At 45.8% G+C, this 15,807-nt stretch overlaps 1 protein-coding gene across 6 annotated transcripts in view; it reads left to right on the plus strand.

The window, feature by feature from the left end:
• The first annotated feature begins 525 nt into the window (after positions 1 to 525).
• The window catches only part of LOC141733242 (zinc finger MYM-type protein 4), a 44,001-nt gene continuing 28,719 nt past the window's right edge, over positions 526 to 15,807 (plus strand). For 4 of the 6 annotated variants that reach the window (XR_012584246.1, XM_074563362.1, XM_074563363.1 and 1 more), the window contains exons 1-3: positions 526 to 805; positions 14,560 to 14,602; positions 15,000 to 15,530. Coding sequence is in view for 5 of the 6 variants with exons in the window: in XM_074563362.1 (XP_074419463.1) it covers positions 764 to 805; positions 14,560 to 14,602; positions 15,000 to 15,530 (616 nt within the window). In the remaining variant the exon portion in view is untranslated. Of the gene's footprint in view, positions 806 to 1,787; positions 2,012 to 14,559; positions 14,603 to 14,999; positions 15,531 to 15,807 lie in introns of all 6 variants that reach the window. The other 2 variants (XM_074563364.1, XM_074563365.1) reach the window with 2 other exon arrangements.

Genomic DNA, 15,807 nt, shown 5'->3' on the forward strand with positions numbered 1-15,807 from the left:
GGTTGTCCTGGGGGCAGGTGGGATGCTGGGGACAGCGGTGCGAGTGTGGTGCCGGTGAGGCAACACACGGCCAGGCGGGTGCTGTGGCCTGGCAGCGCTAAGGTGAGAGCACCATGTCATGGCCTGACACACCAGAGAGCCTCGGCCCGGTGGTGCGTGAGGGATGGCGCAGCCCACGGTGCCACAGAGGGTCACCACTGCCACTCCCCGCCACGGACCAGGCCTGGCGGCCATGCCACGAGGTCACAGGCCTTGTGGCCGCCATGGGGACAGTCGAGGCCCGCCATGGCCTGACGTGTCCTGGGACGAGCCTCGCGACTCCCGCCCTGAGCCCGCCCGGGGGTGCCCATGCTGGGTCCCCCGCGGTCCCCCCGGTCCCCCCCGGTCCCCTGCGCCCTGGGGCAGCCACCCAGCCCGGCCCTGAGGAGGCGCCACTGCGCCTGCGCGGCAGGTGGGGGGGCGGCGGGAGGCGGGGCCACGCGGGCCTGCGCAGGCGCGCGGCGCATGCGCGCTGGGGCCCCGCGCTGGGCTTGTCGTTGCAGCTTTAAGAGGGCTCGCGGCCTGGCGGGTACGACCCCCCCCTGCCCCGAGGGAGCCGCCGGGCCCCCCCCGCCAGCCCCCGCCGGCCGCAGCACGGCGCGGCGCCGGCCTCGGCACCCCGCCGAGCCTCCCCCCGGCGCCCCCCGGAGGGGGGGGGAAGGCTGAGAGGGAGTGACCCCCGGCCCCTCGCCCCGGGCTGGGATAGCTGAGGGGGGGGCGCAACATGGCGGAGGCCAAGGAGGAGGGGCCCGGCCCCCGCGCCAGGGTGAGTGGGGGGCGCGAGGGGAGGTCAAAGGGGAGGGGTCAGGGGGCGGGGTCAAAGCGGGAGGGGGCCACGGCCGGGCGCCGCCGGGGTGCGGCGTGCGAGGCGCCGCGGTCCCGCCGCTGTCCAGGGCCCTGACGGGGGAACCGGAGGGCCGGCAGCCGCCCCAGGCGCCGAGCGGCCGGGGCCGGCCTGCGGGGCCCCCTCCGGCCCGCGGACAGGCGGCCCCCGGGCGGTGTGTGGCCGCTGGCTGCGGGCCGGCGAGCGGTGCTGTCCCCGCTGGCCTCTGAGCCACGCTGCCTCGCGAGGTTCCTTTGGTTTTGCCTTAGATCTCCTTAAGGAGAGGGTCCAGGCATCGTTTTCATCGGCGTCTTGGCATCCCTTGAATAATAAACTTACAGCTAACTAGGATCCATCGTCACCGTCTGTCTCCTTGTTTAAAACACAATGTTCTTGCTGCTCTGTTGAAATTGATTTCAGTTGTCCATGTCAAGCCATAGTGAGCCAAGATGGCAGTTCCATCCAGTTCTTAGGTACTCAGCTGCAACCATTGTGTGAGCACCGTTAGCTGTGCTAATCCTGAGGCTTGGTCTGTAAGTACACCGGGCATGCTCATCGACTTGCAGAAATTCTTCGTCTTTTAAACAAATGGAAGGTTCTTGGTGGCTCACGCCTTGTAGCCCATGAAGTAACTGAGGGAAAGTAACTTTTAAAATAGTGCTCAAAATAATCTTGCAACGAGTCACGTCCTCTTTCCTGCATGCATGTAACTTTTGATGAAAAGCTTTCTGATAGGAACGAGGTTAAGTCACATTTGAAGTTGTGTGGAAGGCTCCATAGTCTACACGACTCTGAGCTGTCCAGTTCCCTTTTCCCAAAGATGAAGAAGTTTTCCCATTCTCCCTCCTTGAGAAAGACAAAAACATGAGCTCAAGTTTTCCATTCCTTTGTATGAAAGAAGTTTAATTTGCTGCATTTATTTCAGGGAACATGAAACTTGTGATTGCGGTGAAACTAATTCTTGCTAAACAGAACAATTGACCTTCAGGATCTCATTGGAGGAGTTGCGCGGATGTTGTTTGTCTACTCTGCAGTTACAGAAATGAACATCATCACTGAATTGTGACCCGTGTCTTTCAGGCACTTGCGCTCATTTACGAGCAAACTCAAAGAATTTTGCAGAATTGCTCGCAACTATTACATAAATGTGTAAGTCTTGGGGATCGAGATTTTGGCTATCTGCAAGAAGTTTAAAGGGAAGTGTCTGCCTGTAAGACAATAACTTTACAAATTTTAAATTAAACTTCATTCCCAGTAATTGAAATGTTAGTGGACATAAGGAAATACTTTTACGCCATGAGAACAGTCAAGCATTGGAACAGGTTGCTCAGAGAGGTTGTGACCAGTGGTCTCTTCGTGCTCATTGCCTTCGCATGCTCAATTTATCTGTCAAGTTACTTGGTATTACCAACGAAAGAAAAGATGATTGCCTTTTTTCTTCTTAAGCTTGCCAATTATCTGCTAAGGAATAACAAAAACGTATCACCAAGTTGGTATCATCTTCATTGGTCTTGGGAAAAATAATTTCTCTCTTGGTTGGCTAATCATCCGCTGGGCGGTAAGTCCAGAAATCTCCATCAGTTCTTGCTCCGCATGTCCCTGTACATTATGGAAAGCCTCTTGTGCTGTTGGCATTGACAACATTCTTCATTCCTGCAAAAGCAGAGAATTTGTTTGGAAAATTTAGGGATGATCCAGGAAAGTGGCAATTGCCCCAGGCAAGTTAGTTAGGAAAGAGAAAACACAACTTGCCAGTCTAGCCTGAAGGAAGATGCCTTCCTGGTCCCAAGTGTGACAGCGACGTTAATCTTAACTGAGCCAGGAAGGCTCCTCTCAGATTTTAAAATAAATAGTAGCACCAGCGTAATGCGTTGTACCAGACTGTAATCTTCGAAGTCTGAGATGAGAATTTCCTCATCTCCTTTCCTCATCCCAAAACCAGTTTATGCATTGAGATGTTCTTGAGGAGCGGTGGGAGGAGTAAATCCTTCCTGGCTGGTGGAACCTGTGAAGAATGAGATTAGCATACCATAAATATGGCACACTTGTGTATCTTCCATCAAAGCCAGAATTAATGAGGTCTTGGAAAACGTGCATATCCCATTTCTCTTCCCCATAGTGGTCCATTTCCCGTTTGTGCTGGTTTTGGCTGGGATAGAGTTAACTTTTTTCATAGTAGCTAGTACGGGGCGGTGTTTTGGATTTGTGCTGAAAGAGGCGTTGATAACACAGGGATATTTAAGTTACTGCTGAGCAGCGCTTGCACAGCATCAAGGCCTTTTCTGCTCCCCACCCCGCCCCGGCAGTGATGGGCTGAGGGTCGCACGAGAAGCTGGGAGGGGACACAGCTGGGACGGTGACTCCAACCGCCCAAAGGGATATTCGACATCATGCTCAGCATGTAAAGCTGGGGGAAGAAGGAGGAAGGGTGGTGATGTTCGGAGTTTCGGTGTTTGTCTTCCCAAGTGACCGTTAGGCGTGATGCAGCCCGGCTGCCCTGGGGATGGCTGAACCCCGGCCTGCCGCGGGGGGTAGTGAGTGCATTCCTTGTTTGGCTTTGCTTGTGCGCGCGGCTTTTGCTTTATTAAACTGCCTTCATCTCAACCCACGAGTTTTCTCACTTTTACCCTGCTGATAGGGCTGCGTGGCGCTTGGTTGCCAGCTGAGGTTAAACCACGACAGGCTGATTTAATAATGTCTTCAGAGAGGAACTTAGCAAGTGCTGATGCATTCAGAATTGCTCTTTTCAATATTAAAATCTTTTGCAAATATTGTTGCAGAAGCACATACAGTGAAACTGGCGTTTTGCAAAACCCGTTGATAAGCACTTGCCATCTTTCAGCTCAATCCACGGTAATGAGCAACAAACTAAAAAAGATTTTGCCAGTGTAAGACTGACATAGAAGTTTGTCTAATTTTGATTTTTAATAGTATCTGGAAAGTTCTTGTGGCAAAATTATTTAGAGAAGGTTAATTTCTGCCCAAAATCAAACTGTTGTATTTTCTAAGGAAAATATATCAATATATTTTACTTTTCATATTTACTAAATTATATCAATATGAACTTGAAAGATGTCTGCTTGTATGTTTGTTTTTTTTTATTCAGTTTATCAAAATATTTGTGGCACTTCAACTTTAATTGGTAGGTAATATCACTGTCTTGAGCAGTTTATATTTTGAATAGAACGATCATTTATTTATGACAATACTCTGTCAACCCGTTGAATAGACAGGAGAATTTGGGGTGTACAATGCTAACTACTGAAATTTGACACTTGGGCTCTTGGAAGTTGATTTGGTGTGGATGGGTGAACACCTGGGGTCTACATCAAAAAAACAGCTGTTTGCAAAAGATTTTTAATTTTGCATGGCTTTAATTAAAAATTGAAGGAGGTAATCTCATTTAGAAAGTTTTGTTCCTGAACTACTTTTGAATGGTACAAAGACGATGAAAACATTTCTCTGCAAAGGGTTGTGCACCTCTCAAAGGATGCTTTGATGTCATAATCTTTGAATTCACCTTCTAAAAATAAGCATAATGGATCTCAGCCTTTTACATTAGGACTTTTCACATTGTATAAAATACAGAGAAGTTAAGTAAGCTCTTTATCGCCCTTTCAAGGCCCATTGCCTGATTAGGAGAGTGGAAATTAATTCTGAAACCACTCCCAATATTCTTGAAGAGGTTATCTCAACTTTTCTCTCATTTAATGACTGTTGGATCCCATCCTCCTTCGAGACATTGCAATTAACATTGGCCTTTCCCTAAACAAGTCTTGTAGCAAGCTTTATCTAGAGAATTTTCCTCAAGGTTTTCTGTCAATGACTGACTCTCCTCAGTTGATTTCCATCATCTGTTTTATAAGTGTTGTAACAGCGTAAAAGCAGTGCTCTTGTACCTCACTGCTGCTTTTGCTCATAGCACTTACTCTCTGCGATCATCTAAACCCTTCAAAATAAGGCTTCTCCAGCAGAGACTATTTTATCAAGGATATGTTAGCGGGATCATGTGCGCTCTCAGTGTCTATCATCTTAGCCTGTGTTCTGCCATATGTTCTTCAATAGAGAAGAATTGTGTTTCCGCAGGGGCAAAAGAGGGAGATGGGTAGAGTACACCTGCAAGATTGGGTTTTTTAATTAGTTGTCCAGTGGAAACATAAAAAAGAGAGTGAGAAAGAGTCAATCTGGGAAAATAACTTGAGGATAAAATGAACTCTGTTATTGGAAGGGTCCAGCAGAGTGTTTCATGAATGCTGTAGGTGCGAGGCCGTGATAAACAAATCCTTGCATGTTGCTGATCCCAGGAGCGGTTACTTTATTTCTAGAAGCACGTACCAGGCTGAAGCAAAAGCCACACGACAGCTGAGTTTGGGAGAGATTGAAATCTGCTATCACGAGCTGCTCTTGAGCCGTGTCAGGAAAAGGGAGACCGATGTAAGTGTCAAGCGGGCTGCAGCTTGGTGCCAACCTCCTGATCTAGAGTAGATGGCCTGTATTGCCATACCCTTTTCCTTTAGCTCTGGCTCTCTGGAGGTGCTACTCTGAAATTTCAAGGGAAATGAAAAGTTTAAAGGACCGTAACTTTGCTTTACCCAACTTGTAGCAATCCAAAAATTAGGTGATATAATTCTGTCCTTTCTGTAAATACTGACTGAAGAATGATGGTAATGTATTTAGTTTGGGTTACTGTATTTGCTATCTGCTTTAGATATATCTCTTTAATTTTAAAAGTAGTTTGAAGTATTAAAGGGCTTACATACACATTAGATAATTTTAAAGTGTGTTGTTTCTGATACCTTTGAAGTTTTTAGTAAAAAACATGTGGTAATTGATCATCATTATAGCCAAAGTTTATTACACCAGATTTTTGGTAGCAAACCCCAAACTTAAATTTTACATTTGGTTCTTTTCTCTTTGGAGAGCTGGTCAAGATTCAGAGAAATATTTGAAGTCTTCTAAGAGCGTGGAGAAGTTTAGTCTCAAAAACCTGAATCTTGGTCCTGAGCTAGCTAGGAACTTGGATGTGAGAGCCGTCAGGATTAGCACTTACTTAAGACCCAGTCTTTATGTCTTGGAGTTTTGCTGCCCACAGTGGTGGTCAGAAAGCACAAACTGCCCTGGAGGGTGGCACAGCAGAGCCCAAGCAGGGTGCGAGAATCCTGGGCCCTTCTGAGCCAGCAGACACTGCCAGGTTGCCTTTGTGTGTCCAGTCTGCTGTGCCTGCGCTCAAACCGTCTCTGCATGCTGTGTCGCGTTGTAGGTGAGAAAAACAGGACAAATAGTTGTGATAGCAGAGTCTTGGTTTTACTCTCTTAGCAGTGTAAACGAGAGTGTAGAAATAAATGTTTTCCGTTTGCAATCATTACGCTGTAAGCTGTACCCACAAAATAGCTCTTCAGTCTCGCCCAGGTTTTCTGGACTCTTTCTGCCATTAGTGGAAGAGATGGCAACATCTGAATGATCCTCTGCCCAGTCCCGGCGCAGGATGAGTTGCTGCCACAGAAATCTCTTCATTTCCATTGGAAAGAGAGGAAACCTCAATTGCTAGCCTAATAAACTAATTTTCAGTTGTCTAAATTTAGGTGAGAAGAACCTGAGACAGAATTAGCACAACTGTACAAAGTTATTCCTACAGGAGAAATTTTTGAGTACTTGTTCTCTTTTATTATTTTTTTTAATAACTTATTTGTGAAGTTTTTTGAATCTTGATATTTGTTAAAGCAGTCTAAAAAGGAAGTGGAAAGAGTTCATCTTCGTTAAATGATGCCGTTTGCTCAAGAAAGTCTTAATGAAATCCAGTTTAGTTACTGCAGACTATTAACAGGTCTTTGTTATCTTTAATATTGCCTGGTAGGAGTTGTTATAGTGCTCTATGAAAAAATTACACTTTTTTGTGGGTTTTGGCAAAATTTCTGCTATCCAGAAACTAACCAAATTGATTGGTTAAACATGTTTAAAGAAGGTTTCGTTGTGGGGAGGGTGCTTATACACGGCCGGCTTCACCTCCATCGCTTCTTTGCAGGCAGAAGAATCAAGCAGCCGTGGCTGCTGTTCGTACTGTCTCGCTGTGATAGTTTGTGTCCGTGAAGGCGTTTTGTGCAGATGGTCTTGTTTGTCCGTGTACCAGGGCAGGTCTCGAGCGCTCCGTGAAGCAATCACAGGAGCTTCCCTGGGAGCTCTGATCACACAGTACTAGTGGTTTTCTGCCTGTTTTTACAGGTGTTTGGGCATGTCATTCTGAAGAGCTGTGGATACTTGTAATGCTATCTGCAAAGAAGGTGGAACATCCAAATAAGGTGCCTTCATAGGAAAAGAAAAAGTAGAAGCCAACCAGGGCTACAAGTGGGACAGGAACTGTAGCCACCTGAAAGAGAGAAATACCAGTTTTTATAAGAGGAGAGCAGAAAGTCATTGAACTGTACAGGATTGTTGGAACACGCAAAAAGGAAGCCTGAGTTAGGAAAGTATTTTGAAGAATAAAGTAGAACATTTGATTGCTTTTGTCTCTTTAAGGACAGAAATACTGAAATGTAGAGACCTGAATATACATACAGGCTCTCCAGTTTTCACCACCAATTGTTGTTGTTGGCACCAAACTCTCACGAGAAGGGAAAAGACTTGCAGTACCTAATGGTAGATGAGATGATTCACCAGTGTGGGCCTATTAACGTATAAACCCTTCTGTGAAGGAGGGCTGATAATCTCCGCTGTGTTTACCAACAAGCAGAAGGTGCTACATTTGTGAATTTTCCCGGTTTGCCTGCAAAGCCATCTTGTGGGCTTCTTATTTGAGGACAGATTATGGCGAAAAGCAGACAACTTAGGTTTTATACATGTTTCACTTTCTTTAAAGATTAAGTTACAGAGGGTTGGGATTTTCTTCCTCCTATTAGTAACATAACTAGGAGCAAGCAACTACTAACATGGTTAATTATCCTCTTGGGGGAGACATTGAGTAGAGGCACCTTTCTGAGGTTGTAGTGCTGGTTCTCCACCCCAGATTGTTACCCTCGTTGCTTCTTAGCTGTATTGTAGGGACTGGCATTCCCTTAAAAGACGCGGTGATGGCCCTCTCTTAATGAGCGTCTCAGCTTCTAAGTTAAATGGAATTAAGGGGATTGTGTGCTTTGCAGAACATAATCTTCTAAATAGCTGTACTTTTGAAAGCTTTGGCCAAAAGTATACGTTTGTAATCTGGGAAATGCCGTCTTTTTTGTGGGCTGTTAAAATATGTAACTGAACTGAAATTTTTGGTTTGGAGTACTTGGTGAGTGTCACAGCAGAAACATACATTGTTATGGTATGGACCCTGCTCTGATTTTGGTGGGGTTTACATCCATGTAACTTCAGTTTAGTTTTTCTGACATATGCTGTGAGAAATAGGAATTATCTTTATTTCATGTCACTTAGAGATTTAGTGTAACCAAAATCCCAGCGTCAACAGTTGTTTGTAGTGACTTAACCAGCAGCAGGAAAGCTCCAATGCGTAGCTGGGGGTGAGGTTTTGAGGGGAGAAGTTCTTTGGTTTTGTAAGAAAGCCTTTATTGTGGATGTCTTGGTTTGTTTGGTATGTGGTTTGTGTCTGTGTTTCTTAATTTGCAAAGCCCACACGTCTAGCAGGCTTCAGACCAGCACATCAGACTCTGGTGAATCCATTGCAAGGTGAATCCTTCCCCCGTGGGGCTGTGTCCTTCTCAAACCCATGTTTGTGGGCAGATGGCAGAAGGGCTCGGATACCCCTCTGCTTTTTGTAGTTATAGGTTAAAACCACTGATTGTTCAGAAAAAGTAAGGCACGCTGTAACTTTCTGTGTGTTTGACAGACTCGGCTACTTGGGCCCACGTAGGTTGGTAACAGCATGAGCTTGTGTGTGCGTGTTTGAGGGATATGGAAACCATAGTGTCAACAGGGGCTTTGTTTGGAATTGGCCTGTGAATATTCAGAAAACTCAGGAATGTCAGAAGAACCTGGGGATAGAAAGGGGCGACGAACTTACACACTGAACTGCTCCCCCATGATTTCTGGTGAATCATCCAAAATTCTGAAAATGCACAAATGAAATGGCAGCAGCAGGTACCTGAACCTTCTTTCCTGAAACTTAAAAATTGAGGATGCATAAGTGAGTGAGATGCAAGGTAAAACCATGTTTCTTGAACAGGAAGATGAGGAGCCACAAGAAACTGAAAAATGCCTGCCTTTGTCTTTTTACATGTACAGGCGATTGTTTGGGATTTGCCTTTAAAAATAGCATCCATTTAATTACCCTTAGACTGGAATAGTGATTAAAAAGAATCTTTTGAAATCTTGAGCATGGCTGAGCTGCCCTCAAGGACACATCTCGCAGTGTCTGCCCAGCTGGGCTCTCCCTCTCCTCACACTCCAAACGTATCGTCACCTACCAAGAGCAAGGCGGGGGTTTGTGGACTGTCTGTCTGTCCGTCCATCCATCTGGCGTGGCTGGCTGTCGGTCCATCCATCGGTCCGGCCTGGAGCTGGGGCGGCTGTCCATCCGTCGGTCCAGCTGTCAGTCCGGCACAGAGCTGAGACAGCTGTTGGTCTGGCCTGGAGCCAGGGTGGGGTGGCTGTCCGTCTGTCGGTCTGGCCTGGAGCCAGGGTGGGGTGGCTGTCCGTCTGTCGGTCTGGCCTGGAGCTGGGGTGGCTGTCCGGCTGTTGGTCCATCCGTCAGTCCAGCCCAGAGCCGGGGTGGCTGGCTGTCGGTCCGTCCACGGTCCATCCCAGAGCCGGGCAGCTGTCCGTCTGTCCGTGACTCCGGTGTGTCTGTGGGTCCGTGGGTCCGGCCCAGAGCCGGGGCGGCTGTCGGTCCATCCGTGGGTCCGGTGTGGCTGTGGCTCCAGCCCGGAGCTGGGGCAGCTGTCTGTCTGTCCATCTGTGGGTCCAGCCCGGAGCTGGGGTGGCTGTTGGTCCGTCTGTGGGTCCGGTGTGGCTGTGTGTCTGTGGGTCCAGTCCAGTGCTGGGGCAGCTGGCTGTCTGTCCATCCGTGGGTCCAGCCCGGAGCTGGGGCAGCTGGCTGTCTGTCCATCCATGGGTTCGGCTGCGTGCGTGTCCGTGGGTCCGGCCGGGCTGCGTGCGTGTCCGTGGGTCCGGCCGGGCTGTGTCCGTGGGTCCGGCCGGGCTGTGTCCGTGGGTCCGGCCCGGCTGCGTGCGTGTCCGTGGGTCCGGCCGGGCTGTGTCCGTGGGTCCGGCCCGGCTGCGTGCGTGTCTGTGGGTCCGGCCGGGCTGTGTCCGTGGGTCCGGCCGGGCTGTGTCCGTGGGTCCGGCCCGGCTGCGTGCGTGTCCGTGGGTCCGGCCCGGAGCCGGGGCGGCTAGGGGGCTCTGCAGGCCCGTCACCACGCGCCGAGCTCTATGGCTCGCCTGACCCCGCCGGATTCTCTTCCTGCCGCAGCCGATCTGTTCCTGTAGCAGGTACCTGCAGCCGCTGGCTCTTTGTTACCCTCTGCTCTTCCCTCCCGAGGTGCCGCCAAGGTACACAGCGCCGGGTGCGGGGGCCTGGGGGGAGGCCGCCCCGGGAGGACCCCCTGCTTCATTCTGCCGCCGCGGCGGAGCTTCCCCCGGCAGAGGTGCAGCGCGGCCGCCTGCGTCCCTTCAGGGATGTGTGAAAGGTCAGGGGATGCTTCCTCAGCTCACAATTTAAATCACTTCTTTTTCTTTTCTTTTTTTTTTTTTTTTTTTTTTTAAATGGTGTCTTCCTTATCAGTTCCATGAATTCTGAAGTGGGGGGTTACGCGGTGTATATACGCTGAAACTGTACAGACAACAAATTGAAAATCATCTCTGACTATTTTTAATTGCAGTTTTCTTAACATCTGCTTCCTGTCTGCAGTTTGCTTATGGATGCGGTAAAACCTAGCATCAAATTTCAAAAGGCTTGCTGGAAAGATACCTGCCTGTATATGTAAAGTCGTTATATTGTCTTGTTTATTTTTTAAAAGAAATTCCCTATTTTGCATATGAAACAAGATTGTAGTCGTAGGCAGCTTTTCTTTTTATATTGCACAAAAAATAATCTATTATTTGTTTGATGTATGGAAGCTATGGCAACTTTGAATGTTGTTAAAGTATGGAACAGGTTTTTAGTTATTTCAAATTAGCGCAGTGTATTAAAGTGTAAACAGTGTCTTCTGTCACCCGCTCCAAGCAAAGACGGGTTAGTGCTGAGGATGTAACGCTGTTTCCCTAGAATCTAATATACAATTGTAAAATAAAAAAAAAGACACACCTGGTGGAATTTTTTTTTTTATAAAAGCAGTACTGTCTTTATGTAAAGTGTAGTTAATTTAAAGCAAACCACATTGCTTCCAGGGATGCCTAATTGTTTTGTCACCATTTCTGCATTCTTGTTTCATTTATTTTTTTATTACAACCTGAGTAGGCAGCACGTTGCTTTGTGTACAATGCTAGCTCGTGAGACAGAGTCGCTGAGAAAGATACGTCCTAAAACATTTAATTTTGCTAATATCAAACTTAAACTGTTCTGTCCTAAACTCTTAGGGAATGCTCACTACTTAAAAGCACTAAGTGTCATTAAGCTATTCTCTGGCAACAAATATTTGCCAAAGTGATTGCATGAAGGTGGTTTAAAATATGATATTCTTGAGTTTTGTTTTACGGCGGCGGGTGCGTTTTGAGGACTGTGTTGAGGAGTTGAAGCCCAGAGTATTTTAATAGGAAACCTTCAGTTCTTGATACTTTCCATTCTGTTGTTATCTGGGATGTTGAGGTGCCTCTTCTTCGATCTGTCCAAAATGACCCATGGGAAATGCCATCTGGTGAATCAGTTTCATGTTTGCCTCTAGAGTACTTTTGCTCCATTTTATTCACCAAATCTTAAAAAATCTGAGCAGAAGAAATGAGGGGAGTTAAGGGTGATGACGACTAAGCAAAGGAGGAAGTGTAAGGACTGGTGAGAGAGGGAATTGCTTTGCAGAAACGTAGTAGAATAATATAGAAATAGTAAGTTGGGCATTATTACTTATGTTTCTGTGTAATACACCACCATAATCCAGTGGAAGCCAATTTATATGACTGATTAAGGTGATACATTTTAATGTAACTATTGCTATATAGCATTTCCTCCTGAGATGGCATTAAACAAGACTGTGATAGGACTCAGGAAGGGAATATAAGTGTATATAATTGACAGAATACCCCACACTAATTCAGGAAAAAAAAAAGTGTATGAGCCCTCATTTCAGGACCTAGTCCAGTTATAGACTGTTGTGGAATGAATAATTTATTGGGGAGATACATATATATATATATGTATGTTTGTGTGTATGTAGATACACATGTACACAAACACTTCCCTTCCCTCTCGTTGGATTTACTCCATGGGGGAGTTCTGATGCTGTCCAGCATCAGAAACTAGAGGTGCCTTAGGTAAGACTGCTGGTATTATCAGATGCCAAAGTTCCTGTTCTATAAATATTTCCAATGGAAGCTTTTGACCACAGGACACAGATCATCCTTTGTGTCCTAAAACTTTTTAAAGGCCGAAAATGTTCAAGGTGGCCTCTTATTTTGATAGCCTCACAAAAGAAAGAGAAAAGAAAGAAAATAGGGTTTGTTTTTCCTAGGATGACCTTGGTTTTGGGAAGTGTATTGGTTTCCTTCCAGGTACATTGCAAATGTTTTCCAACTTGGGGAAAATATTTATGGTAGTCCCTAACGCACTCCTGCAGGCGACCCCTTGTGCTGACTTGTGTGTTTTTTCTTTGAATGAAACAGTTAAGAGAGGCCCAGACTGCAAAATGTCTTTTTTTTTTTTTTTTTTTTTTTTCTGATAACAGCATTTCTGGTTTTGTCACCTATTATTAAAAGATTCGTTATCACCAGAGGAGGGGGAATACCGAGGGTCTGGATGTATAAGGTGACCAGAATTGTGGTAGAACCTAGAATACTTTCCTACAGTATTTCCTACTCTGGATCTCAGAAGAGTCAAAGAACTGCTTTGATATAAAGCTGCTTTGAGAAAAGGATGATCTAATGCTTCATCTCAACAGAAAACTTCTCTCACCCTGCCAGCAAATTGTCTGAGGCTTTTTTGGAGAAGAAAGAGCATTACTGATAGGAAGCAAGAGAAGGATCAAGGAAGGTCAGCGTAGAGAAAAGGACCTAGGCTATCGGGTTTGCTTCCCGAGGCTTCGGACTCTGATATTGTTGTCAAATGGCAACAAATTCCTCTTTCTCTTCTTCTATAAAAACAGTACACCTCCTTGTCCTCAGCATCTGATACTGGCGCTAAGTATATCCAATGTCTACGGGAATAATTTCACAGTAGTCTAAACTTAGCTGACTGCAAGTGGACTTCTAGATCAGCATTAAACTTGTATCTGTGGAGACCCTCCTAGAATCATTAGAGCAGTAACAGAACTCAGGCCTTGCAAACCTTCCTGAAAGGTGTTTCCTTACTGTTTTTCCTCTAGATAATTACACTGAATAGACTTGCATCAGCCTTGGGGGAGAGTGTAACATTTTTTTTTCGTTGGGCTCCGTGTTTCACTTCTCCAGCCTCAAGTGTCTGCTCAGAGAAGCTGGAAAGTTTTGGTGCAGCATCAAATTGTCTTGGTATTCCCAGTGCTGTACAGGTCCTCGCTATTCCGTGTGTGTGTAATTAAGCTGAAGGAGGTAGCTTCTCTTCGTAGACCTGCAAGTGAGATTGGAAAGAAACTGATGGACTCTTTGCCGTTAGATGAATCCTGTAGCAATATGTTGTCATCCTTTCCCGGAGCTGGCTGCTACCAAACTGATAGTTTCCCATCACAGTCCTGTGGAATATCCGATTTATCAAGTAAATGACTTGGGTTAAATGAAATTAGAGATCATCCCTTTGCTATCAAATCCCATTACTTTCCTTAAGATGGCTTAAGAATTGAAGTGTGAGCGGGATCTACCAGAAAAGAAAGCGTGGAGCTGGAGATGCAGAGAAAGGAGAGATGACTGAAATGAATTGCCGTTATCTTTTAGGCAGAAAGGAAGGATGCTAATGAGTTGGACATCCTAAAGAAAACTTTAATTGTGCTGAGTATGCATACTTCTCCGAGACAGCATTTAAGCATGCCGTCAACTGTAATGTCTGTCAGAGAATGTGTAAAGTAAACAGATGTTTGGTAGAGCACTCGGAGTCATCGTCAGGTGCTTCTTTGGTTACGCTCCTACTGACGCTTACGGTCTCGGTACTGGTAGGAAGTAAAGCATTGAATGTCACTGTTCCTGGAAAGGGAACATTCCCTGTTAGAGAAATGAAACCTTTGGATCTGTGCAGCCTGCATCAGTGGAAGCTGTATATACTTCTGTTTTCCCATTTATAACAATCAGAGGAAATGAAGGCTTGTAGAGCGTCAAAGAGGGCAGAATCTATGATCCTGGCCCTGTAAAAGTTTCTTATGTAGAAGTGAAAATTTTGACATTCCCTCCCCTCCCCTCCTCCACCTTCTCTGGGAAGCAGCGCTAATTCTAAATTTTCATGGTGTGCTTTTTCTACCTAGTTCTGAGCTTGTTAGGGTAAATGTGACTTCTCAGTAATGTTACAGTCTTAGTTCGCAGAACTTTGCTTGGGGCAAGAAAGGAAGGAGGAGGAATTGTGATCCTTCTGGTTGGTGTTGGTTTTGATCAGATACTTTTTAGAAAAGTGCATGGCAGCTGACCAAGATAATGATATAGTGCTTTCCTTTTTACAGTTTGAAGATAAATCTGATGCGGTATTTGATATTACAGAAAAATGTAAGTATTTTTATTTATTTATATAAGGCCATAATTTCACAAAACGTTTCCTAGAAGTATCATTGCTGCTGAAAAAGACTGTCTTGCCCTTCTGGCCCTTGCTGCTCGTTCCCTCCCTGTCTTGCCTTCTCAACAAGTGTTACAAATGAGATGAAGTTAATGTTTCTTCTTTGTTTGGTTAGTTTTACTCAGTTCAGCTTCTGCTTCACTGTGTGGTGAATGGGACAGAACTGTTTCTTATGTCAGCAATGTTTTATCAATAACGTTGGCCCAAGAAGGCTTAGAGTATTCAAGGAATTGCAGCATCAGGCAGATTAGCAAAGGACACTTACACTCGTCCTTTGTTATACATGAAGTTGGTGAATTTTCTGACTGTGATGGTTTTTTTTCTCCCTAGGTGGTGAAATTCTGGATGCAGAAATGTCTGAGGACGCTGACCACAACTTAACGCCTGCCCTCGACAGCATATCTTACGGAATACAGAATCGAACAGGGTCTGAAAACTCGCTGCTGGATGATGATGATGATGATTATTTTCTGAACTCTGGGGATCTTGCAGGCATACCTGTTGTTGGGAGTGACAATGAAGATGATCAAAATTTCACTCCAAAAGACACTCTTTCTTCAGCGATTCATGATGAAGACCATCTGGAAGAGGGCAAGAGAGTTACGGAACACGAATTGGACAGTGAAAAGGAAATTCAGATTCAGAATGCAATCCAAAAGGATCTCACTTCACCATTTGAGCAGGGCCCTGTATTTAAATCAATTCGAAAAGATTTTAGCATAACGAGAGATAATGGCAAAGAGACTTTTTCAGCAAAGGACAAGAATAGAGAAGGACATTTTCAAGAACGTGAAAAACGGTTGGAAAAAATGCCTAAAGATATGGATTCTAGATTGAAAAGCAGTTTTCTTGACAAAGCAGGTAACTGTTGCCATCGTAGACCTGGCTACCCAACAAAGAGGAAGAAAGAGCTAGACAGAAATGAGCAACAGGGATAGTTATTAAAAACTTCATCTTGTTGAAGAGAATATGCCTAGCTGCATGCAGGAAAGCATTTTCTAAAGAGCCCTGACATAGAATGAACCCTGTATTAGGACTAGGATTTGCCAAAGGGCCTGGCAGCATTGGCGGGGGTCTCGTCCTCCGCAGCTCGTTTCAAAGCCTCAACACATCCTTTGCTGTTGTGGTTTGCTAAACC

This window comes from Larus michahellis, chromosome 19 (genome assembly GCF_964199755.1).
Source record: "Larus michahellis chromosome 19, bLarMic1.1, whole genome shotgun sequence".
Classification (NCBI taxonomy): domain Eukaryota; kingdom Metazoa; phylum Chordata; class Aves; order Charadriiformes; family Laridae; genus Larus; species Larus michahellis.